Source organism: Cladophialophora psammophila (genome assembly GCF_000585535.1).
Source record: "Cladophialophora psammophila CBS 110553 chromosome Unknown aczJe-supercont1.20, whole genome shotgun sequence".
NCBI classification, from domain to species: Eukaryota; Fungi; Ascomycota; class Eurotiomycetes; order Chaetothyriales; family Herpotrichiellaceae; genus Cladophialophora; species Cladophialophora psammophila.
The window spans coordinates 399,450-424,498 of NW_006912941.1; the positions used below are offsets into that span (position 1 = coordinate 399,450).

At 52.3% G+C, this 25,049-nt stretch overlaps 7 protein-coding genes across 7 annotated transcripts; 1 reads left to right on the forward strand and 6 right to left on the reverse strand.

Moving 5' to 3' along the window:
* Window positions 1-126: 126 nt before the first annotated feature.
* Window positions 127-1,233, reverse strand: A1O5_10524 (triacylglycerol lipase; the record flags this gene model as incomplete). The annotated part of the gene is made up of 1 exon (XM_007751100.1): window positions 127-1,233. One exon carries the CDS (start codon window positions 1,231-1,233, stop codon window positions 127-129), a length of 1,107 nt encoding a protein of 368 aa, XP_007749290.1.
* Window positions 1,234-1,589: 356 nt separating this feature from the next.
* A1O5_10525 (uncharacterized protein) lies at window positions 1,590-3,314 on the reverse strand (the record flags this gene model as incomplete). The annotated part of the gene is made up of 2 exons (XM_007751101.1): window positions 1,590-3,166; window positions 3,272-3,314. 2 exons carry the CDS (start codon window positions 3,312-3,314, stop codon window positions 1,590-1,592), a joined length of 1,620 nt encoding a protein of 539 aa, XP_007749291.1.
* Window positions 3,315-3,921: 607 nt separating this feature from the next.
* On the reverse strand, window positions 3,922-4,860 carry A1O5_10526 (uncharacterized protein; the record flags this gene model as incomplete). The annotated part of the gene is made up of 1 exon (XM_007751102.1): window positions 3,922-4,860. One exon carries the CDS (start codon window positions 4,858-4,860, stop codon window positions 3,922-3,924), a length of 939 nt encoding a protein of 312 aa, XP_007749292.1.
* Window positions 4,861-5,069: 209 nt separating this feature from the next.
* On the reverse strand, window positions 5,070-6,575 carry A1O5_10527 (phosphatidylinositol glycan, class A; the record flags this gene model as incomplete). Its single annotated transcript, XM_007751103.1, has 1 exon — window positions 5,070-6,575. One exon carries the CDS (start codon window positions 6,573-6,575, stop codon window positions 5,070-5,072), a length of 1,506 nt encoding a protein of 501 aa, XP_007749293.1.
* A 341-nt stretch (window positions 6,576-6,916) lies between these two features.
* A1O5_10528 (uncharacterized protein) lies at window positions 6,917-9,382 on the forward strand (the record flags this gene model as incomplete). Its single annotated transcript, XM_007751104.1, has 1 exon — window positions 6,917-9,382. One exon carries the CDS (start codon window positions 6,917-6,919, stop codon window positions 9,380-9,382), a length of 2,466 nt encoding a protein of 821 aa, XP_007749294.1.
* An 8,664-nt stretch (window positions 9,383-18,046) lies between these two features.
* Window positions 18,047-20,683, reverse strand: A1O5_10529 (uncharacterized protein; the record flags this gene model as incomplete). The annotated part of the gene is made up of 4 exons (XM_007751105.1): window positions 18,047-19,305; window positions 19,356-19,424; window positions 19,474-19,599; window positions 19,654-20,683. 4 exons carry the CDS (start codon window positions 20,681-20,683, stop codon window positions 18,047-18,049), a joined length of 2,484 nt encoding a protein of 827 aa, XP_007749295.1.
* Window positions 20,684-23,471: 2,788 nt separating this feature from the next.
* On the reverse strand, window positions 23,472-23,929 carry A1O5_10530 (glutathione S-transferase; the record flags this gene model as incomplete). The annotated part of the gene is made up of 2 exons (XM_007751106.1): window positions 23,472-23,821; window positions 23,872-23,929. The coding sequence occupies 2 exons, from the start codon at window positions 23,927-23,929 to the stop codon at window positions 23,472-23,474; spliced, it is 408 nt and encodes a 135-aa protein (XP_007749296.1).
* Window positions 23,930-25,049: the final 1,120 nt, after the last annotated feature.

A 25,049-nucleotide genomic window follows, 5' to 3' on the forward strand; every position in this document is an offset into this window, starting at 1 on the left:
CTTGCTGAAATGCGAGGCCATATTGAAGACAACTCCCCTGTGTCTGTTGTCCGAACCAAACCTAGAAATACAGATTTGCCATGGTGTCGTCTCGTCTCACGACAAATTGATCTTGACATTTGCCCTCTAGAACCCTTCCTTGGCCAGCTCCTCGGCGACAGCCAAGTAAAAGGCCACAGCATTGAATCTCTCCTCGACCAGGCCCAGCCGACTCGCCATTTTCTTGAGCCGGTTGGTCCAGTTGATCAGATCCAAGTGCGTGACGCCGGCCAGTGTGCCCTTGTACTCGCCCCACTTGGCGCTCCTGACGCTGACGAGGCCGTCGTTGGGGCCCTCGAGCACGTCCATGAGGTCGTGGGACAGGCGGAACATGGAGAACAGATGCGGCGTGGCGCAGGCCCCGTAGGAGAAGTATTTCACGGAGGGGTCGTTGGGGACGCACGGGTTGAACGTCTGCGTCATGTACCGTGTGGTCAGCTGGGCGAAGGCGCCCGAGTCGATGTGCAGGCGCGCCAGGAGCCGGTAGATCCAGGGCAGGAGGTCTGGCCCGATGTCGCGGAGGAGCATGTCGGCGGCGGAGCTGCCCCTGTGCGGCGTGGCGATCGTGGTCAGCGACCGCACGCGGAAGAGCGATGGTGGAGGGCACAGGCGCGAGATCATGTACCGCGCGTCCAACCCCCCCATACTGTGCGCGACGATGTTGATTTCCTTGCCGTCCTCCCCGACCTGCGACAGCCTATGCGCGATCTGGTCCATCAGTGCCGCCGCGCGCTCGGGGATTGACGCCGTCCTTGGCACCGATGCCGTGATGCATTTGATTCCGTGCGCCTGGAACGCTTCCTTGATGCCTCGCCAGTAGCTTATGCCCGGCAGCAAGTCCCCTGCCAGACGAAGTTCGTCGAAGCCCATCAGGCCGTGGGCGAGAACGATTGGATATTTTGGCGCCATGTAGTGGGGTCGAAGGTGCGCGTAGTCGCTGACGATGAGCCGGCCCACGTCGGTGAGGGAGCTGGAACTGTCTGGGTCATAGGAAGGGCTGTGATTCTTTCGCCGAGTATCATCAGGTCGTCGGTAAATAGTGGCCTCTGAATCTGTTGACGGTGGTTGTTTGGTAGACGTTGATTGGTATGGGACTTGGAACCGTCGGCGACTTGGAAGACGCAAGATGAAGCTGTCTGGTCGCCTCCATCTCAGTCGTATTCCAGCATGAAGGCGCGAGGCTCTCCATGGCATGCTACTGTCTCCTCAAAGACACCTCTCTGATCCCGAATTATGCTGAACGGTCATGGATAAACATTGGTTGTGCTGTTTATATCAGAAATCATGGAAGGTCGACTTGTGTGCGTCATGCGTAGCTTCGGAGCAGATTTCCGAAGCCTCGCCGAGTAACGTGGTTACATTTTTCAGCCTCGCCTGTCAGGGTGCCGAGACATGACCATATGTGAGCACTTTGTACTTGAGAGGCTGGAGAGTAGAGGAGAACATAGCTCGATGTTCTCCCACTTTCACCATTTCATGTCCAAAGAAATACAGTACACAACGCCAGGCTTGCACGGTGCTAATTAACGCATCTATTTTGCCTGTGGCTCTCATCCTTTCCGTCTATCTAGCGACATGTAGCTCCTCTCCACCAAGCTCATGGGACTCGATTCATGACCATCCAGACCATTCATGGCAGGAATCTTTGGCGAGGAGGTCGGCGTTTCGTACTCGCCTAAACAAACCTTGACTACACCATTACTCTTTGGCTTGTTCAACTCTTCTTTACTCTGGTCACTCTCTGCCGCGTTCCGCATTATCTTTCCTGCAGCGTAGGCACACCCGCCATACGCAAAGCGAATCAGGGAATCACCGGTCAGACTGCCGATGATGAAAACATGCGGCGCAACTTCCAGATCTTCGTTCGCCTTTTCGCGTAGTGTCTGTGCTGATATCATGCCAGCACTCGCTGCTTGCGAACCAGTATCTGCGGGCAATACCTGGCCAAGCAGAACTGGTGAGAGATAGTTCAGCGAGCCCCGTCTTCCAACGACATACGCCAGACCGCTCACCTGACGCTGAAATGGCAGTTCGTTCTTGCTGGCTCCTTGCAAAGTGACTGTGGCTGCCAATCCATTGTCGGTAGCTTGAACGCCGGTGACTTCGGTGTTCGGCAATCCCTCATACGTCGCATTCCAGTCGCGACTGGATTCAAAGCCGGACATGATGCGACCATATTTTGGGCGCTTATCCTTGTGCTTGGGGGAAACGCTGGCCGCAAGCTTCATCCGCCGGTAGATGCCTGCGTATTCGGGATAGGCTTGGTGATGACAAGCGCGAAGGGGAGAAGGTGATGTCGAAGGCGCCCATTTGTAAATGTGAATGATCTTTTGGTCCGGTGGGCTCGAAATCATGACATCAGCAGCACTGAAGCCGGAACCGATGACGAGAAGCGGGTCGGCAGATGGTTCAGTCTGGTTGGCAAGCAGGTCGACCAGTGGACGGAGTAGAGGTCGTGGTTGGATGACCTCGCTGAAAATTCCAGAGGCGAGAACAAGATTCTTGCACAGGATATTGTGCGATGCGACATAGAAACTATCGCCACGACGAGAAATACCCTCGACGTGCTCTCCGTTACGAATTGAATCGGCGATACCCACCTGGTAGGGATATTCGGCGACATAGTCGGCGACAGCACGTCGGGATGGTCTGAGATAGACTGGCATAGGTCGACCGTTTCGTCTTTGGTAGTGTTCATCGAAACCGTAGCCTGGAAGCGAGATCATTCCGGCATAGCTGAGCGTTCCAATGTCCAAACTTGCACGCACAGGATTCTCTACCCATTGCCCACCTGCACTGCGGGCCTGTCCAATAACCACATGAGCGACCGCTCGCGAAGGCTCGTATGCCCACCTGATACACGTCTTTTTCTCCGCATCGTCTGTTTCTCCCAGAGGTCTCACCAACGTGTCGAGCAAGACATTGAGGGGCAGGGCTTGAGTCGAGTAAGAAAATCGCGAGCCGGAAAAATGCTCGGTCAAGAAGTCGAAATCGAGATCGAGAAGATCATGGCCTAACCGGAGCAGTTTCTCATGGAGGATGGCATCTGGATGTGGACTGCATTTGTCGTAGTAAGGGATGTGCCCATGGAGGATGTATGAGAGAATCAAGGCGGAGGGGCCATTTCCTAGCGAGGGCACAATAGATACATTGTCAGCTTGGTTTCCCCTCTATCCGACTTGTCCAAGGCATCGATCGCATTGAGGACCTGGCAAGGATAAGCAGCACTTACCGACAATGACGGTGTCAATCTTTTGAGGCTCGCCATGAGCCATTGAAAATCCCGTCCCCTTGAGGATTCTGGCATTTTCCTGGGGGGTGATGAGAAATCTGTCTGAATTATTTTTTTTGGCCTTCGGTGATGATCGTGGAGGGCGTGGAGGGGTACTTCGGTTGATCGCAACGGGCGAAGTTCTGACCGGCGGGTTGTGTTGGGGGTGCCGAAGCGTGCGCTGCTGGAGAGCCCACCTGCCTGGCAACGGGGTCTTTCCGCCCCAATTGGATTCGGCAGGTCTTCAGCTGGTGCCTCGGTGCCCAGCTGCAGCCTGGAAGCCGGTGCCTCTGGAGCCCACTAGTAGCACCCTTGCCCTCTAACATTCGATAGGTCTCGCTATTGTGCCCCCGTAGACGCGAACCAAGTTGGCGATTACTCGTATTATTAATTATATGCATACATCTCGTACGCGAAGCGTCGAACCTCCCCTATTGAAGATTCTGTAGGTAATCACTTCAAATCTGCTTTTCAGGAGAATGCTCCCGCCCCGTTCTTTTGCAGATGAGACTGCCGGTTGTCGACCATGATACCCGGCTCTCTGCTGGTTCAATCGACTTCCAGTATCGTCCCGCGAGACACGGCTCCAAGAGCACCGAGTCCGGGTTGACTTAGAGCTTCCACACAGGCGGCCTCTTTTCGAAAAAGGAATTTATCCCTTCCCTAGCATCGGCAGCTCTCGCATGCAGAGCCATAAGTCTGCCAGTCCATGCCACTGCATCTTCGTAGCCATCCCCTCCGGATGCAGAGGAGGTCCCGTACAATCCCATTTGTGTCCAATATCCCCATTTTCCTAATGCCAGCGGCTGTGCCGCCGTCTTCTCTGATAACTGACTAACCATTTGGGCCACCCGCATCTCTAGGGCTGCCTCATCTGGTAACACCTCAACTGCCCCTCCTGGAAGTTGATCTGCCCGAACTGGCTCGGCCAGAGCTAGCATTCTATACGTAAATGCATGCCCCAGTCTTCGCGAGACGGCTGTGGAGGGAGATGTGCAAGGCAGTCCTAACGATGCTCCGGGCAGCCGGAATTGAGTTGAAGCGCAAGCCACTGGAAGATCCGTCGTCAGAGCAAGCTGGGCCCCAGCAGCAGTCGCTAGACCCTGAATAACCCCGATTACCGGTGCAGGAGAGCGCCTGATCAAGGACATGACTTCGGCGCAAAGCGCGAATGTCTCCTTAACTTCATCATGGCTCAATCGTCGTAGTTCGCCCAAGTCGTGCCCTGATGAAAATACGGGTCCCTCAGTGCGCAACACGATGACATTGGGTAGTCCCTTTCGATGCTCCTGCCACTTTTCCACATCGAGAAGCCATCCATGTTCTTGTGCAGCTGCGCAATTCCTGTCCTTTGCAGCAGCCTCTAACTCCGCGAGTATTTCCGGTTTGAAGGGAGGCAGGATCCTCACTCGGCCGTCAACAGGTGATTTGTTGTATGCGTGCAGTTGATCTCGTAGATCTCGCAAAACCGCGAGAGACAGAGCATTTCGACGCTTTCCATTTTTGATAGTCAAGTAAGCAGCGCGAGTCGGCAAGGCTGGCCAAGTCATGTTGATAGGGTCTTCCTTATTGGTTGTCAAGTTCTTGTGGGAGACGTCTGCCATCTGCCCCGAACAGTTAATTTCAGGAAAATTCGTTTCCTGGTGGAGATGCTCCATTGCAAGCGTTCAAATATCACCGTTGTTAGCGGGGTATAAAAGCCGGGGCATTTCCGATCCTCATTTCCGATCCGAGGTTGAAGGGCACCCTGGTCGTCATTTCATCTCATGACAAGACTTCCATTCCGTCGGTCCATAACATCTGTGCCTCGTCGACGATATGTGCCGTTCTCCACAGGCTTGTTCTTATCATTAATGAAGGGTTTTCGCGGCCAGGACCGTGCAATGTCAATGCGCGATCTCGGGGCCCAGATCTCCAGGAACAAAAATATGAGATAGTCGATGATGACGCAGAGGCAGAATAGCTTCCCGGCCCATATACCGCATCCGTAATACCGTTTCAATCGGTCAATCAGTGCGTACCCTCGAACACGAGAAGCACTCCAGGGAGCATTAGCATGTTGACCATAAAACTCTTGTTCGGTAATGGCGCCTGTGATGCCGTCATACACCCGTTCAGTCCTCTGCGCAACATCGGTCCAAGAATACATCATCTTCACCTGATCATGAAACCGTTCGGTCTTGACCTTTCCCGACCGCAAAGCAGCAATGGCTTTACCCGTCGCCACGACCAAATCGTCCTCTTCAGGCTTGGCAAAGGTTGTCATGTGCGCTGGAAGCACTTCAGGTATACCTCCGACTCTAGTGCAGACCACATACAGCCCACAACTCGCGGCTTCCACGATGACGGTGCCGAAAGCTTCGGTCAAGCTTGGATGGAGGTAGATATGCCCCTTGACCATCACATCACGGACTTCCTCGTGACGAACGGGGCCGAGGAGCTCTACTTTGTCTTGAAGCATTCGCCGTTCGAGCATCTGTTCCAGATCAATGGCTTTGGGCCCTGAGCCAGCGATGATGAAGCGGACATTGGGATGTGCCGCAAGGATTCGGGGGATGGCTGCAATCAAAAGGTCAGTCCCCTTGTTGTAGAACAGCCGGGAAATGACCACAATCACAATCGTGTCTCCAGGGCCAAGACGCTGCGGAAGCGGTCTGGGCCTCATATATCCCGTGTCGTTGTTGGACTTGAGTACGTATGATCTGGGTTGGAAGTTCTCGGCAACCACTGCATTAGGTATCACTGAAACCATCAATGGGTCAAGAGACGCTCGAAGAACGGTATTTTCTTTGCAAGTATGGCTCACACAGATAACATGGTCGACATCACTCAGGGCGAATTTGAGTAGCTTGTTCGTCAAAATGGAAGCCGCGTCTGCGAATCCGAAAAGTGAGTGGTCGGTGAAGACAGTGCGTAGACCCATGGTTCGAGCATGAAGAATAGCCTCGTGGCAGAAACTGCTCAGGCTTGCGTGACCATGGACAATCTGGATTTCTTCCCTGATGACGATGTTGCGGAAAATGGGAAAGAAGGAGAAAACCGTCGGCATGGTTGTCTCTCGGTAGATAACTAGAAAGGGCACATGGTAGACTTTCAGTCCGTTTGTGAGGTAATGGACACCTGTGCGGCCTTCGTATGCATGTGTGATCACGACAACCTTGTGTCCTCGATCAATCAGCTTGGTAGACAGCTGATATATATGACTTTCCACTCCCCCCGGTTGGGGGAAGAAGAAGTCGCTGACCATGGCAATGTTGTAAGGCATCCTGGGCAGCCACTATCTCATCTAATGTCTCTGCCGGTTCGAGGACATGGGATGCTCAATACCAGAGCCATCATTGATAGGATTTGCGCCACATGGATAAATGTGTTCCGTCATTGTCTTTGTTGTCGAGATGTCAGCGATCGCGGGCGGCAGGAGGAAGCAAAAAGGGGGAACTCGGGAATCACCGTCCGAAGGCGGTAAGATAGTTCTGCCGGCGAAATTGTGAGACTTTTTTCAACGACCACCAAGTATCTGCAAGGTCCAAGAAGAGCACGCACCACGGGCATTAGGTTCCTACTGTCCTTACATAACGCCCTCTTAGGCCCCAACGGCCCTGACACATGTCTCGCTTCTATGCACGCTACGTACCCTCCACGACAAGGGCTGACGCCATCCCAGACACTCTTGAGAAACGTGTTTCCAACCGAGACAAGCGCAAGCGAGACCAAGATTCAACGACTCGGGAGAAGAGAAGCAAAAAGCTGAAGACATCAAGCACAACAGATCTAGCCCTTGAAACGCCCCTTTTCTCGACTTCAGAGAAAACTACATTGATCGCCGAAGACTTTTCAACTACAATCGGGAAGAGAGTCTTGGACAAATATCGCGTTACGGAGGCTGCAAGATCCGAGGACGCCTCAGTTAGTTTTCAACCCAAAATACCGAAAGAGCCCCGTCACGACGATCACGACTTGGAAAATGGGAATCGTCAGACACATGATAGTGTGAGAAAGAAGGAGAAGAAGAAGGCCAAGCGTGGGAATGCAATTGAACAGGAGGATGAAAAGGCAGATGATGCACATGCTCAAAAGCACACCGCGCTGCTCTCAAAATATGAAAGATCGAGACAACAAGATCAAAAAGAAACAAAGATCGACACAGCATCAGAAGAACCGCCTGCAGAACTCCATGGTCTTGAACCACTACCTCAACCAAAGCAGATAGATATTGTTTCAGAGAAGCCAACCTACTCTATCCTACCACCTTGGCAAGAGGACCCATTACTAGTTCCTTTGAATTCCTCCTCAACCTTTGCATCACTCGGGATCAAAGAGCCCTTGTTGGACAATTTGAAAAGACAAGGACTACGGCAGGCATTACCGATACAAGCATCTGTGTTACCATTGCTGCTCAATGGTCCTGATCAGCACCCAGGCGACCTCTGCGTATCGGCTGCCACCGGCTCCGGCAAAACTATCTCGTATGTTTTACCCATCGTGGCCGATTTGAAGGATCTCCCAGGTACAAAGCTTAGGGCTGTCATTGTGGTCCCAACGCGAGAGCTCGTGAAGCAGGTACGTGAACTGTGTGAGGCTTGTGCAGCAGGAACTTCTCTTAAATTCGCCACTGCCGTGGGGAGCAAATCTCTCACCGAAGAGCAAGGGTTGCTTGTCAGAGGAGAAAAGATTTTCGATCCAGAGGAGTACGAGCGATGGCAACAGAGCCCTATCCAGTGGTCCAACTTCTCGTTAGCAAGGTTGGCCCAAAATGCAAGAGATGCGGACCCGATGGAGTCTGTGGGCTATGTCACACACTATAGATCTAAAGTGGACATACTGATTACGACGCCCGGTCGGTTGGTCGATCATCTCAAGTCCACCTTGGGTTTCACCCTTGACAATGTGAAATGGCTTGTTGTGGACGAAGCAGACAGATTGCTGAATGAAAGCTACCAGGAATGGATTGCCGTCGTCAAACCCGCCTTAGAGTCACGGACGGCAACCCAGAAGAGTGATGGAATCCTCCGCCACATGAGGATGACACTCGCGAGACGAAATGTGAGCAAAGTCTTGCTTTCCGCAACCATGACCCGCGACTTGTCTAAGCTCAATGCTCTGGGACTATATAACCCAAAGCTGGTTGTGCTAGCTGGCACTCAAGAAAAGACAACTGTATCTGGAGGCAATGCAGCACCCGAACTGCTGAAAGAAGAGGTGGGACAAAAAGACGATGAAATTGTCTATCTACCTGTTAGCCTCAAAGAAACCGTCATACCTGTCACTGACGGCGCCGAAAAGCCGTTGTATCTCCTGGAACTACTTCAAAACCATATCACACTCTCTTCAAAGCTGTTGAACCCGGATGACACTGCTCGGCGTTCGTCGCTAGATTCAGAGGCCGAAGCCGACTCCATTTCATCCTCAGATTCCGATTCCGAAGATCTGACATCTTCGGGAGATGACTCGACTACAGACACAGCATCCGACTCAGGTGAAAGTGAGGCGACTCCAAGTCTCAGGATGGAAAAGGTTGCGGAGAGTCAACAGAGGACTAGAGTGCCCCGAGCTTTAATTTTCACCCGCTCTACCGCTTCAGCGACGAGACTGTCTCGGTTACTGAGTATCGTCAATCCTCCTTTGGCTTCGCGAATCTCGACCCTGACACGGAGCACTACATCGTCTGCCTCGTCACGTCGTGCCTTATCTTCCTTCCGCAAGTCGAAGGTATCAATCTTGATTGCCACAGACCGTGCTTCTCGTGGTCTGGACGTGCCTGGCCTTGAGCATGTCATATCATACGACGTTCCAAACAGTGCTTTGACATACGTGCATCGCGTCGGTCGAACTGCTCGGGCCGGCAGAGTTGGTCATGCATGGACATTCGTTGAACATAGGGAGGGAGCTTGGTTTTGGCGTGAAATCGGAGGCAAAACCAAACACACAATGCCAGGAACAGGCGTCGACCGAATCTCGATCAGTAGGCAGACCAAGATTTCCAAGCTCGGTTTGAATCTTGAGGGAGAAGGCCTCAAACAGAGATACGAGGCGGCTCTCCAGCAACTAGAGAAAGAAGTCCTGGGCAAGTAATCATGGATGAATCCCGTCAACCTGCGGCATTGCTCATAAGCCCGTGTCTTCTTGCTAAGGCTGTTCCTGAATAGGTCGTTTAGTCGACGAATGGGAACGAGGACCAGATCTGCCGACATCTCTTGAGAGAAGACCCTGTGATTGAACAACGTCGAGTTTTCCCTTGCGTAACGCGGTAGTATTTCACAGGCTCAGTTGCTTCCCTGGGGATGTCGCAATGGTCGATGGGGCTTGCTATCTGTCGACAGTCTTGTACGAGTGTGGCAAGCCAGGATGGCTTAGCTCGTCCCGCAGAGGTCACCCAGAGGTGTTTGCAATGAAATCTTAGTTGATCGCTATTGGCACAGAACCTTCCTGTATTTCACCGCTATTCAGACCACCCGTGGTGCTAATGGACGTCGGTCTTGTCACCTTCTATGCCAGATGCTGTTGATTCCGATACCCGGAGGATGCTGTGAAAGACGAGCTCTGGTTCACATTTCCACCTCGACACGATGCTAAAGCAGTTGTGAAAAGCCCCTACGACACATATACTGGACGCAGATTAGCCTCGCCAGAGGGCAGCGGCTATTCCTCAACGACCTCAACAAATCTGTATCCAACAATGAGAATGGTTTCTCAAGTCTTTGTTCCGCCATCTTGCTACTTGGAGATCCGGGCATTTTGCATTCGGAATGCACTCTCCATTCGTATTTGGCAATTGGGGATCGGTGAGGCAGTCGGTGGGCAGGACTCGAGTTTAGCTTTGGTAAGCACGACTGCGGATGTGTTAGCACTGTATTCCTATACGATCGATCTGTCTGGTTCATGTCATTGATGGAAAACCGGACGGACCTCCAAGAAGATGATGTCTCTGCTAGGACAGCAGCTTGATTCGTGTGAGAACCACGGAGCATGCAACGCAATCTCTTGCTAAGATGCAAGTTGCTGCCGGAGGCAATGATCTTCAACTTCGGTGACTGGGTTCCGCCTCCATTCCAATGTCAAGTTACATAGGATCGCTTCTTCACGCTCGCCTCATCCTGGCTGACTCATGTCGCAGGTGGTTGTTCGCCGAGTTTGGGTATACCCATATCGAGTCGTCACCGACAAGTGGAAATTTTCAACCACTTCAAAGGCTGAATGAAGCTCCATACTGCGAGCGGCAGGACTTCCAGGTTGAGATTGATCACGCGGGTGCAGGCTTGTACCATTTCGTAGCTGACTTCCTACCTCTGACCACTAACTGTTGGTTTTCCCACCAGGCCCAGAGCCTGATTGCCCTGCAGACTAGGTCGTTGAAACTGGGTCGAGATCTTTTTGACTGGCTCCCGGGATGCCAGACGCTCGAGACGAGGAGCAAAGAACCGCAAAGGTCGCTTCCAGGTGTTGACGAGACGCTTCGGGTGTCTACCTAGTTGGCCTCCTTTAGTCACCATGCTTGTGGTCGCCTCTTGGGCCCAGAGCTCGATGGCTGCGAGGTTTGCGGAGCCCCTAGATGATGGTTACAAGTGCCGACAATCTCGATCGTCATCGACCTCATACCTGGCTGATTAGCAAGATATTGGTCACGCTCCATCCAAACCGGATCTGGCAATCGAATTAACGTAAAACAAACGATCGCCGGGGAGACCCAACTACCACTACAGTACCGAGTACACCAACGAGAAACGGCCCTCGGAAAACCATCATGCCTTCTCCGCTGGAGCCGCAGGGCTTAACCACGGAATTTGGCCTTCCTTTTCCTCCATCCACATGGTGGCAGAGATTTGCTGAGTTGAGCTTGCATCAAAACCGCCACGGGCAGCCCCTATGGGCCAATTTCATTTCTATAACTTGGCACTGACTCATTATGAGTTATTTTGGGAGACCAGCAGAAACCTGGGTGGCCCGTACGGTGACTCTTTCATCGTATCACCCCTTGTAGCTGGTTTTTCTTTGCAGCCTGACCGAGACAAGGTTTCAATACCGGGTTGAGCTCTTGTACCAATACCGCTACAGGTTGTCATGCGCGAAGGGACGAAGTGGCAGAAGGAGACTTTCCAGAAGGGCCACATGCTGGTTAATGAGTCAAGTGGCAGCCGAAGGTGTTCTCCACGGTGCAACTGCAAGGGTTCGACTTGGTTTCGACAATAGCCCAGACAAGTGCCAATGATTGTGAGACGGGCCGAGTCCGTCGCCGAAGCAGCCCTCGCAGCACATAGGGCACAATCTCCTGAGACCTTGGGAATCCAGACTGTAATCGTCAACTATAAGAAGGACAAAAGACAATCAAACCACGACGAGCTTGGGTGTTCCTTGTTGGGTCACTACTGGTTCTTATGAAATGGTGGAACCACATATATGAGCGGGAAAGCCACCTCGAACTGATCCTCAACGAGACGGCTTTTAGCTCTACGAGTTACACATTACGTGCAGCCAGCCCTGGGCGTGTGCAGTGTTGGACTGACACAAGTCTTTCAGACTTGCATAACCACCCGCTCTCGGCCTTACATAGTACCGTCTAGTTCCTCTCGCTTCACAGCTTCTCTAATTCATATCACGGTTAGAAGCCTGCAGAGTCTCTCAGCTCGCCTCGACGTTTCTTGCATATTGACGTCTTTGGCCAGAAAAACCATTTCGCCACTTTCCATCAACGGCAATGAATACTTTCTCTTTTCTACACAGCCTGGCGCAGACCATGAGCATCGTGGGCGCCACGATGCTGCCATAAGGTAAAATGTGTTAATCCAAAGGGATTAAGTTGACGCTCATGCTTCCCCAGTCTAGTCGTACTTGAAAACAACAGTCACACAATCCGAGAAGTCGAGCTTTAGCACCTTAGTCCAGTTACTCTCCTCTAATAGCCTGCTAATGTCTCATGGATATCGCCGGCTGAACATGAAACGGCCGGCCCAATGGTCCCCTTCGAACTGGTACACTGTGCAGAGGTCATTCTACTTTTGTGTAATTTCTTATTTAGAGGCAGGTCCTGCCTGTCATGCGGTGAACCCATTGTGTCTGTACGCAAGAGACCAAACGTGTCCCGTGGCATTCCTTTTGCTGTCTTGACTGCTTGACCTACGGCCCAAGGGAGAGTATTTTCAATGTCAGAGACAAAGTACGCCGTGCATCCGAACTCTTATTATATGGATCAACACAATCGCGGTCCCCGCCTTCTGGCAATTGCCTCTTGGGAAGCAAACCGCCTACACCTGATAGCAAGCTGCAGCATGAACAAATCGTTGTACTCTGCCCAAAGCTACTATTGCTTTTCGCCGGCCCAAAGTCGTATCGTCTGTCAACAGTCTAAGTCTCAATTGCTACAATCTTCTCGACTTAGTCAAACAAAAGGTCGCCTAGCGGGAAATAGTAGGAAAATCGAATATAAATAATTGACAAAGAAGAAAGGTGATGAACTTTTCTTCGTAGGGCGTGCCTCTCATCCTCCTTAAATGTCGATGTTGTTTTTAGCACAATGTTGCCAAAATGGCGGGATGGAGCTCAAAGATGGCCATGGTTACGCTAGACGAGTAGCAAACACCGTCTTCATCAAGTCTAATGTAGATCAATGCTGAAATCAAAGCGAAATCAGACCATTCGAACTTGCTAGGTGCCCGGAGGAGAACAGCCTTGGTGTAAGGTTCTTTGTCGCTGCTCCGACAGAGACGTAGAGTTGGCTTTTCCGGAGAGAGATGAGTCCTGGTAACTACCAATCCAACAACTCCTCGGCTTATTCTAGCCAAAGTGATGTGGCCAGGAAGTGTTGTATGGGGGTTGTGCGGCTCAGTGTGTCATTGACAGACTCGCTATCCAGGAGGCCAGACATCATTTCACTCTTCCCTCGTCAATTCCACCCCGATGAAGCCTGGGATTACTCCTCGTACTCCCTGCGACCAAGCTCGCCCTCAAGCCTGAACTGAAACCAGTGGCTACTGCCTCAACTCCTGCCTGTTTGGGTGCGTCCCTTTCCTGCACTTCTCTCCCGCTTGAGCCGTGGCCTGCGCTCTTACTTCCTGCTAGGGCACCGACAGTGCCTCAACAGAAAACACGTCTATAAGAAGCAATCCTACACCCACAGCAGACACGCAGGAACCGAGTAATGCAACTTAGATCGGTCAAGGCAAATGAATCCTCTCAATACTGGCATTTTCTTGACCTTCAGCAAGCCTCCCAACTGTATCCTGGCCCATATGAGCAAAGTCAGATTAAAGCTTTCGTGCGTCAGCAGACTCTTGCAATCCGAATCCTCCCTGTCACCCACCAGCTTCTCATCTTGCATCATTCGTGGATCCTGCAATCCTCCACCATGTGGCCAGCTCCGCCGCCACGCCTCCCTGACCGTTTGATGCGGGCGACCCGCTGCACCGCAACCAGGCCTTCATGAAGCCTAAATATCACAGAACAATCCAGTCAGGATGAGAAGGGAATGCTGCTCCTTTAAGACTACGGATCAATCGTTCAAGCCTTCATTGGACACCCTGCACGGGCAACAATTCTACAAGAGAAAGGCTGCCTACTAAGAAAGGCTGAAGTCGGAAGGGCTATTTCCTTAAGGGGTAGCGAAGATGGCAAATCCCATTGGAGCCCACACTCGAGGAAAGAGACCGGGTTGATCCTTCGATCACAATAGGAAAGAGATCCTCTCAGAGATGCGACCTCAACACGTTCCTCAGAGCAATTGCAATGTACGAGGTACATATCCAACTGTCGCACAAAGGAGCTGAGGAAAAAGTCTCCTGCGAACGTTCTCCACTCATCGTGGAATTCAGGGGCTAAAAATCTTTGCTTCATGGAAAGGCGCCCATGAAAAAAGCCGCAGGACGCTAGCAGACATCGTCAGAACCATGTCATCACCTTTCTCGGGGGAGTGTGTCGCAGATCGCTACATACCTGCCTCGTACGGTGTTCCCTGATATGCAGAACACAATACTCCACACGGCAAAGTTTGAAGCGGCTCTGATTGCTAGGCCTCATCCGGAGGACCTGGAGCAACTCCCTGTTCGTATCAGTCGATCTGGGATGGTTTATTAACGAAAGCAAAAAGGGCCGGGAGATGACAGCTTAACCAGTGCTACAGTAATCTCTCCCCATACCAAACTCCATCAGATGCCTAAGGCTCGTTTTCGGTCCAATACCAATGCAAGACAGATCTATGTACCTCGTATACGGGCCATCCAAACTAGCGAAGGTGACTTGCAGCGTGCACGATTTTCAGGAAGACTTCGACGAGGTACAGGCCTTTCAACACCCTCTGATGCTTGGTTTAGCGGATCTTGCGTAATCACCACTCCGCATATCGCCCCCGCTCATCGGGCGACGCCTGATGAATAATACGTGAGTTACAGAGTGTTGGAGCCAACCACTTCGATTTCTCAACCGCCAGTGCTCGCCATCTAACAGCAAGCTACCCTGGTGGCCCAACCAGAACATCACGCCACGAGGTGGCCTTTGGACTCCGTACTCCGTATTTCCTCGCTGCAGCTGCAATGCAAAATCCAGATTCGAGGGCGGGCCTGGCCTCGTTTATACTGAATGATCGACAGGCGGGTACCGCGCGACACCATTCCCGACACGACCCTTGCATATCCGCTCGATTAAGCGAATGGCAGGAGAATGCTGTTACGAAATGGCCATGTGTCACTTTTTCCATCAGACTTCTACCAAGTACAGCCTCATCGCATCATCCCAAACACCTCAACTCACCAGCTCCAACATGGACCTTAGCCTGCCTGGGGTTCCCACTCAACTTGAGTCTGTGGGACTCCACTCCTCCACTCCTCGGTGGAACTTGGAAGCAATCCTTCCTTTGTCAGCGGTTCCCTCCTCTTCCGCCCTTCAAGGATACTGCCACATGACTGTGCGGGTTTCGGGGGGTTGAACGCACCAGGCACTCCTCTCCGGGAGGTTGGATTAGCCACTCGCTGGCCGAATGAGGAGAAATTCCCTCAAGAAGGTCCGTGCTGGCGTTCAACTCTCTTTTACGAGGACGTAGGAGCGGAAGGACTTGGAGGGGCGACGAGCAATGATCCGAGGAAAAAGAACCCCTTCGAGAATTTCTCGAAGCAGAATGTTCTCTTAGAGTCCAGCGAAATCCAACTTCCTTCACGGACGGCCCAAGCTTTGGTTTTAGTCATGCCAATGCAACTATCCAGACACTGTAGCATTGCACAAGCCCATGCTCTACACACGGGTTCTCGGAACAAGTTCTCGACCGCCAATCCATCTAAGCACCAAATGGCGAGCATGCTCGTCTTACTACATGCTACAACCTCTAGGCGGCAAACCGAAGCTGCCTAAAGGTGTGAGATACCCGGTCGCCGTGAGGGAAGGGGGGAAAACCCGAACACATGATCATTCTACAAGTATTGTTTTCTACCTACCCCAGGGGGAAACTGGCTAACACCAACAGGGGAGGTACGTCCAATTTTTTGGAAAGCTCCCCAAGATTTAATTTATCATATGTATTACCTAGATATGAGGAGCTAGCTAGTCGTTGTGCGAGGAGCCTTGCGCCGCCTGTTGTTTTGGACTGTCTCTGGGAAGCTCTCCGATATGATGCGACGCGATGTTGCTTTACAACGCTATGCAATGCCATGCAATATTCAAAAAGACAGGGCCGTCCATCGCATAGCCGGCCTTTGCTCAGATGAAATTCCCTGGTCCCTCTCTGCCTCCCGGTTTTGTTTGATTCCGTAAAGAGTAAATGCTCTCCTGCCTTGGACAGGTCGGGACAAGGATAGGCGAGGACAAAGTGTGAATCCGCCCCAGTGACTTGACTTCGCTTCTAGTACTCCGTATGTATTCCGTACAGTACCACCGGTACTCATCCATGAGCGCTCGTTTCTGGCGCTGGCTCCGCGGCGCCCCCCACGTGTGTATGTTGCGCTCTTGTTGGCTGGCGACAAAAATCCCCCGACGTCCGTGCGAGCCATGTGCGGTGCGAGCGACTAGAAAAATAATATGCACGTCCGCCTTGTCACCCGGCCTTCCCTGACGAATTCCATTTCTCCCCATTTCTCCGCTGACACTTGACGTGCCTTCAGAGTGGCTTCGGATCCATGGCTCATCGAGCCAGTCTCGGCAATTGCCTGTTGATATTGCCTGCTGAACCTATTCAAGACCCAGTGGAGTGAGCTGGTCGCATGCGAAATAGAGGTGACAGAGTCTGATTTGTCTGGTCCTTAGCCTTAACCACCCGAGATAAGGCGCTGCAACGGTAAGGTTGGTGTGGGAAGTCAGGGTTTAGTTTATTCTTATCCTTGACATCGCAAGGGATGTTTGAAGAATGTAACAAAGACTGGGACCGCCACCTGACTTCGCGGCAGGGAGTTTGAGGTTTTTTTTTTTTATTCATCCTGGCATATGGTCTTACGCTAGAATGACACAAGGTGTAGATGTATGGTACCGATTCCTCAATGTCACGGTGCTTTTTGACGCCGTAGTCGGTGAGATCAAGGCGGAGAAGAGGCTTCGAGCCTCTTGGATGAGAATTGGTCCTAACGGAAGAAGGCACAAAATAGAACATGGGGAGACCCGTTGGTGCAAGCAAGCAGCTGCGGATCTTGACTGTGCCAGACATGCGGGAAAGGCCATACGCAAGCGAGATTCCCACCAAAGCCGTCGACATTGCCACACTGAGTGCCACGTTTTTGGCAGTTTCATGTCAACTATCCTTGCTGGTTCCACTCGCGGCCGCATTGGTGCTGCTCTGTGATCGATTCCAGTGGCTATTGCTTCGATAGCCTGCATTTGGTCCGAAAATCCGCAGGCTCCGATTACCCCCATGGGTGATCGGTGTCTTAGGGATATCAGGACTCCCCCTCCTATTGGCGGTTAGAATTGAATAAAGGTCATTTTGGTATATCCCCCTTTGATGGGAAACTCACCCTTTCTTCTTCAGTCTTTGTGGGGAACGGTTGTCGCATACAATATACGCAAAACTTTTGCGCTGATAGGTTTCGTGTAGGCACAAGCTCCACCGCCTATTGACTCCCATTTTCAACATGTCGCCTGCCATGCGAATGGTTCTTTGCGCTAGCAGCCACACACGTATTAGGGAGAAATAGAGCACAAGTCACCTCACCCAATGGGAAGTAGGTATATAAACGACCAAGATAGGATGGCACCTTGTCCAGAGTAGCACCGCTTCAATTTCCCGATCCTTCGCTTTGTTGTGTAGTAAACAACCCACCTGCAATAGAGTTTGAAAATAAAATAGGCTATATCTTTTGAACATACCCGTCCAATCGGAGAATCAGAGGTATATGGCAATGAATTGGACAAACGCCACCCGCAGTGTTATGTGACGGAATGTTATGTGATGAAGTTGCACCATGAGATAAGGTGAGGTGATGGTAAGTGAGACTGCTGAGTTCGTACAAACGCGCTCGGTCATGCCGTGGCGTATGCCTTGATCCTGGACATGAATCACAGAAGTTACAGAATTTTCAGCTTGCCCAAGGCAAAGAAATTCCGGATGCTGTTGTTGTAGCAGAAGGAATCGATGTGTTATTGCTCCAATCCGTCGACATGGGGCACTTGCCAAAAGTGGTAAGATGCAACGAAGGAAGGAACTCGCCAAGGTCGTTGTGGCGTAATGCCACCCAGCTTGAGTAATCGCGGATGGCGGTGAGATTCTCAAGCGAGATCCAGGATGGCGGGAGAACAAAGAAGTTGGCGCTGATGCTGCGAATGCCGATGGAATCAGTTGAGGAATGGCCTTCTTGCATTCCTTGCTCGCTCGCTGGAGAATGCATCAATCTTGACGCCGATGAAAACAATTTCGAATCCTCCTCGTATCGAGTCTTGGGAATTAGGTTGCACTCGCAGTCGCCACTGTCCCGTACGAATGGTCCATTCTCCAAGCTCCCCCTGACTGCTTTGCCTCTTTCTCTTTTTGGCCGATGGCGCAGTGAGTCTGCTGGTCTGGATTGGGGGCACGGGTAAGGACCCGCGAGCTGTAGCTGCCTGCGAGGATGGTCCTGCTGGCGTTTGTCGCGTTTGAGGGCGGCGTTGCTGACCGCTGGCCGCAGTAGGACCAGGTTTGACCGTTGTACCTTCACTCATGACGTCCGATTCCGACTCCGATTCACTGGGCGCCGTCGAGGGCCCATGGAGCATGGCTTGGCCCATTGAACTTTCGAAGTCGATTTCAAAGCTTTCTCCGTCCAGTGTGATGTCCGTTGCAGCCTCGAAGCGCACTTTCACGCGGTCTTCGCTCAAAGGGGTGTGTCCAGGGCTGGCCGACTGCGAAGTCCTCCCTCCCGACAGCATCACCAGTCCCAAAGGTGCATTCGTGGGCAGGTTCATTTTGTTGGCCACCACTTGGAACAGAGATGACACTCGGGCCTTTGCTAGTCCATGAAAGTCCGCCCTCATGTCCGTCAAGTCCAGCACTGTACTTTCGCTTCCGATTTCAACCACCATTTCATAGGAAGTGTCGTCTACAAAGGGCCTCGCGTAGTAAACCCATCCTCCAGTGGATGACTTCTCGCCGAGAGAATCGTCACTGGTGTATGACACGCCTGAAGGCTTGACGTCTTCCAGCCGCAGACAAATCTCCTGTTTTTGTCTCTCTGAATTGTAGCTGATCTCGTGGGCAATGATCTTTTGCTCCAGCCCCCTCAAATGAAAGTAGCGGCAGTCTCGTAGTAGTTCGGCTCGATGTGATTCATTCCTAATATGGAGAGGATAGCCTCGTAAAAGATGCAATAGTTCTGCAAAAATCTCAGCTGATCGACCAGGGACGTAAGGTGGAGTTATCGAAGGTGGACGAAGAAGCCCTCGACGGTCTAACCCGGGAAAAACTTCTCCAGGCGTCGAGAAGAAAACCGCAAAGCCTAGAGAGAAAAAGTTGGGTGAATTTCCAGGTTCTGAAAAGATGTCTTTGGGTATTTGAAAATGTCGTTCTCCGATCTGAATGAAGATTTCGGACTCAAACAGCTGGTCTATAAGGCGAGGTACTATATGGAAAATCAGCATCGCCAACAGCAGAAAATCCACATTCACCTACAGCTGTAGAACTGGGCATCTGCGAACAGCTTCACAAAGTGGCTTCCGTCCACCGGTTTGACGTAGTAGCCTTCATCAACCGTCAGCACTGGTGCAACTATTCAGACAGGGGATTGAACCTTGTAAATGCCTGGCCACGTCTCGGAAAGTTGCAGGATCTCGATCGATATATAGCGTCCTGACTCCGCCAGATTCCTCATTTTGTCGGATCTGTTCTTCGAAAAATTGAGTGAAATAGGATGGGGCTGTTTGAATCGTCAGTCAGTGTGGCCCAAATTGCTGCTCGTCTGTTTTCATACCATCGGATGATATCGAGGCTCCTGATAACCTGAACAGATCCGATCCTATCTGAATGGGGAAGACCTTCTCCGGAGGGAGGATTGAAGGTGGATGTCCCGAAGAAGTGCGTGTCCCTCTCTGCCTAGTCGACGTGTGTGACGAGGTTGTGGGAAGTACTGATGGTCTAGGTGTTGAGGCGGAGGACTGGCGGGTTCTGCGGTTGCCAGCAGATATACCTGGAGCTGCCCTGGAGCCGGCTGGGAGGTCTGAAGAGGTAGATCCTTCATCAGGGGACGTTGGCCCGACGCCTGACATCCGCTCAAAGGTGACAAAACGATTACTTGCAACGGCAGATTCGGATGCTGGTCCAGGTAGGACTCTGACTTTCTTGTCACCGGAAGATTCGGTCGGGGTCGTTGCAACGGAGCTGGACTTTCGTTTGAGAGCAGATCGAGGAAGCAAAGGCGGGATGAAGGCCGTCACCGAACCATTACCATTGGCGGTGGTGGCCACGTCGGCCGAGTTGCTTGTTGGCGGTGGCGGATTCTTCGGAGTGGTGGAGGGAGGAAATGGAAACCTCGAAATGGACGGGGCGTCGAACTCGTCAAAGGTGTGAATGTTTTCGTGGATTAACTCGCCGGTAGGCTCATATATTGGCTGAGGCGCGAAATCGAGAAAAGGCCCAGAAGGAGCAGCCCAGGGCTGTGAACCAAAGCTTGGGACGCCTAGGGTATAGCTAGCGGCAGGAGCTGCATGAGTAGAGGCAGCCGCTAGGTGGTGTTGAGGGTCTGTATCATGTACAGTGACGGTAGGGTATTCTAAATCCTCAGGGAGGAAGACAGGTCGCGTGTCTGGGGAAGGATTAGCGGCGTCAGCAGGCTCGGCATCAGGGTCAGAGATAGTTGTGTAGGCGCAAACACTGGTTATGGTATTGGGGTGATTAGTAGCTTTGGGGCCTGGACCTTGCCCTGGAACTGGACCGGGACCATTTGCAATACCGGTGACGGTGGCACTTGTACTGGCAGCACCGGTACGGCGACCATTGGACATGGGCGAAATCGAGATGGCTGGGGAAATCAGGTTGGTGTGAGTTGTCGTATCCGAGTGATGAGTGACATGATTGTGATCGAAGGTGAATGTCGAATGTGGGTCCGTCATCACTCAGATTGAGATGGCTCTTTTGGGTACACCGAACTCCAGTGGCAGCAAGAGCCTCGGGGGAAGCTCAGAGAATCAGCCCACAACTCCTACCACTGCCGCTGGAACCACGCCCACTGCATGAGCTTCGGGCAGCAGCAGCAGCAGTAGTAGCAGCAGCGGCGGCGGCGACGGGAGCAGCCTACTAGCCCAGCAGTCACCCGGACGTGAACTCAGCAGGAGCACCAACCAGCCCAGCAGTGTCCTCCAGCGGTAGACGGTCTTACCCCCGAATGCCGCCTGCACGGGGCCTTCCGGCTAAACAGAAAGGGGTGTCCACAGCTCTAGGAGCGCCCACGAGGGGGACCATCGACTAAAGGGGGGGGGCCTTCGGCCTCTATGTCGGGGTGGGCAGTGGGTCAGAAGGGTTTCTGTTTTTTTTTTTCTGTTTTTTTTTTTTTTTTGCTTTTCCCTCCCCCCTTGCCCTGGCACAGGGAACTGGCTCTGGTGGCGGGTCTCCGCAATAGGGAAGCAGGGTCGGGAATGACGAGATGGACGGATGGGCTGATGGGCTGATGGGCTGATGGGCTGCAGGTTCCGGAGACAGCTCGAGAAGGCCTGGCGGCAGCGATCAGGAGGCTTTGGCGTGTTGCTGGTGTGTGTCTGGTGTGCTGCTGGCGGACTCTTTGCGGTGCTTGAAATTCGAGGAGTGCCAGATCTTGGCTGAACTGTGCGATGAGTAAGCCCTGAGTCATAGGCCTGACGGCAGCACTATTGGCCACAGCGGTCTGACAAGTCCCATGAGACGAGTCTTGTGACGCATGCCGATTACCAAGAGCCGGCGCCATCAAAAGTCAAGTGTCGGAGATGTGAGATGTGCACGGGGAAAACAGGAAAATGGATGATGGAAACGATGCTTATGGCGATGAGGAAGGAGCACATACGTAGTTGTACGTACTAGAAATAAGTATGGTAGAAGACTCTCCGTTCTTTCCACCTACCCGCTGCGGGGCGGGCGCCTAAGGGGCTGGTGGACTCCGAGGGGTGCTTTTCACAGACAGCCTGGTCGCCCGGCCAGAAGCAAGGAAGCCGCTGGATACCAGCCTTAGCCTTTGAGCCTAGAAGACTGGTTCCGAGATTCACGTTCCCAGGAGCAAGCCTGAAAGGCGGAGGGCAATGGGCGGTCGGGGTACAGCCTACCACCTGCACGACGGGACACGGCAGATCTCACTCCTGCCACAAAGCGAGCAAGTAAAACGCCGTCGGTACCTTGATCGCCAGCTCCAGCTCCCGTCCCGTCAGGTCAACAGTTCAAAGAACCCCCTGCCTGGAGGCCACGGGAAGAGAGAAGCAGGATGGATCTGTTGAATCCTTTCTTGTTAGCTTGAATAGCTTGGACAGGAGACAAGCGAGGTAGGGGCGCGACGGTATCGAAACGTGGAGGCCCGTGTTCACTTAACCGAGGGTCGGTAAAGGTGAATGACGTGCGTGGTTCGTGGTGTGGGTGCTGGTGGCAGATCGTATGTCCAGAACATCCCAAGAAGAGCCTCCAGGTAGGGCTCACTAGTCCCACAATGGCATTTCGCGCAACAAGATCCAGACCGGGTTGACGGAATGAGAAACTCAGTGGTCGGAAGAAGCAGGTGGTGCTGGACTCGTCCTCGATGATCCAGAACCTTGGAGCAATAGTGATTTGAAGACGTAGGGTTTTCCCACTGGGACGAGGCTGTATGATTCGAGGACAAGTGGTGCGGGAGGCTGCCAAAATATGCTTTCCCGTGCCAACCCTCGAGGCAGCGCGGACACTGGCGTGAGTTGTTGTGGTTTGGAGTAGTAAGAATAGTAATCTTCCTTCGATTCGTCGCTATAGAAGAAGTACGGAGACACACCGCGGCACTTGGATCGTAATACTGTATCTAATGCAGATCGGCCTACAGACTGCAGAGATTACAGGCCTTCCCTGCATGCAACAGCTCTTCTTATATCTGCAAAAGTGTCCCCAACTTCGTATCGTGTGCCGCTCTGCACCCCAAGTATCTGCGGTGAGGGAGCCCAAGGACATGTCATGATCGTCAGCATCATCAAGGGGCAGTATTGACAGCGAAGGCATCATGTCCAATCCTGTATGGCTCACGCGGGCCCTGGCATCGACATTTGGCCCCCATGGATCTGTAACGAGACGCTTCATTATTTGTCGCTAGCCACCCAGACTTGAACGATCTACAGCCAGCGCGTCATTGCGGCTGAGATCAACCTTCACCTCATTTGGGTGTTTCATCAGCCCTAGGAAAACGACTGCTGGGTGACTGTGAAACCAGGTGAGATGCTAGCCTTAAGCGAGTCGGGCTGAATTAATGAGGCCAAAAGATTGAGGGATGACTGAGAAGTGCCGAAACGCCTGGTGGCCGGGGCCGAATCGGGTTGGATCGTGCCACCACTACTTAAAAAATATTCCATCCCTAAGAACTTACGACATTTCATATCTTGAGGAAGGGGCTAGGATCCGACAGGCAATAATCCAACGAGTGCACTGAACCAGCTTGTCGCAGGAAAGTAAAGGGAGCGCGTGTCCGGCCGATTGCGATCCCATTACGCAATACGGTAATTGCGAATTGTTGGAGTGTGGTAGTGTGTGAATTGCGTCTCTGTTTCTGATCTGGTCTGCTTGAGACCTGCACTATGCTGGCCACGTGTTGAATTCTTATAAAGTTGTTTTGAATTCGCCCTCGATCTCCACAATCTTCGCGACCGCACGCTTGTATGCGTCTTGTTCATGAAGCCGTTCGATGTACGCCCAGATCCTGGGGTATTGGCTTTGCGTGAATCCTGACCTGGTCTCACCAGCTTCAAGTGGGAATGAAAGCATAATATCCGCGGCCGTCACGTGCTTCCCACATAGATAGTCTCCAGCCTCAGGGGAAGTTGCAAGTTGACCTTCAAGGAAGTCATAATGGTTCTTCATGTTTCTTCGAAGATACGAGGACTCAGCCTTGCTCGCGACACTATTTGTGATTGGCTTGATGAAGAATGGAACGGCAGCATTCCTAATGCCTGATTTCATGAGTGTTGGGTGCCTGTGCGTGGAATCTGAAGACACTTACTTCCAACTATAAGCGATAGAAGCATAAGCGGCATGAGGCTGCCTTCAGCATAGTGCATAAGCGTCTTGTAGCGCAGCCAGGACTCTGTTTCGCCTGCTATATGTCCATCTTTACCTTCTTGGTACCTCTAGGGGACAAGAGAGAGTTCCTTCGGATAATACTCGCAAAAGTATTCCACAATCGCTGCAGACTCTGCTAGCACAATTGGCGTGCTCGAGTCTGGTATATCAATCGTGACAACAGGAGACTTGCCTAAAGGGTCAATATTCCTCAACTTAGGCGGTGCAAGTCTTTCTTGGGTCCGTTTGTATGTTTTGAGTCCATAAGGAACTCCAAGTTCCTCGAAGAGAAACAGGATCCTATGAGCCTGAGAGACCTCAAGCCTAGCTTATGTCAGAACCAGGTTTGCATAGGCGAAGTAATCTACGGAGAGGCATCTCCCATTGCTCACTAGTGAAGGGTGATCTTTGGATTCCCAACCACCTTAGTGTCGCAGCTGGCAGGGGTGGTCATCTGAAAGTAAGGTACGGAGTACAATCCAAGCAAATTGTTGCCTTTGCAGCGACGCCTCAGCGTCCGTATGGGGTGCGCCGGTAAGCGACGTTTCTCTCCTGGTTGATTCGTGCTCTGGCTAGATACGCCAGGCGGCCAGGATCTCGCGGTGTCAGCTTGAAAGACGGTGCTTATCACTTGATCAAAAGGTGCGATTGATGGTCGTTAGGGAATGCAGCCCCACGAATTGTTACGAGTCAACATCTGGACCGAGAGAGGTCCGCAGAATGATCCAGAGATCGTTCCTGCTTTAGACGCGAATGAGGAATCGAATCGGTATGTGCGAGTCAACTCGAGTCAATCGTGTTGTAGACGACCGCGTTCTCAGCGATTCGTCCCGGTTGCGCAACAGAGTTGAACTGAGTCCAAGAGTCGCTCGGAGCTCACCAGCAGCTGCGGAGCGGGAAGTAATAGCAAAGGGTAGATGGAGGCACCAGAGCGAGCAGGGTAGGGAGGGTCGGGCAGGGCGGCAGGGGGTAGCCAAGGGTTATGTACCTAGCAAGCTACCGAGTAATTAGGTATCGAAGACGCACTGCCACAACGAGCACTAGCTACGCCAAGAGTCTGCTGCCCCCTCTACCAGACCTCAATCCATCATCCAAGTTGATCTGGACATCGCAGGCACC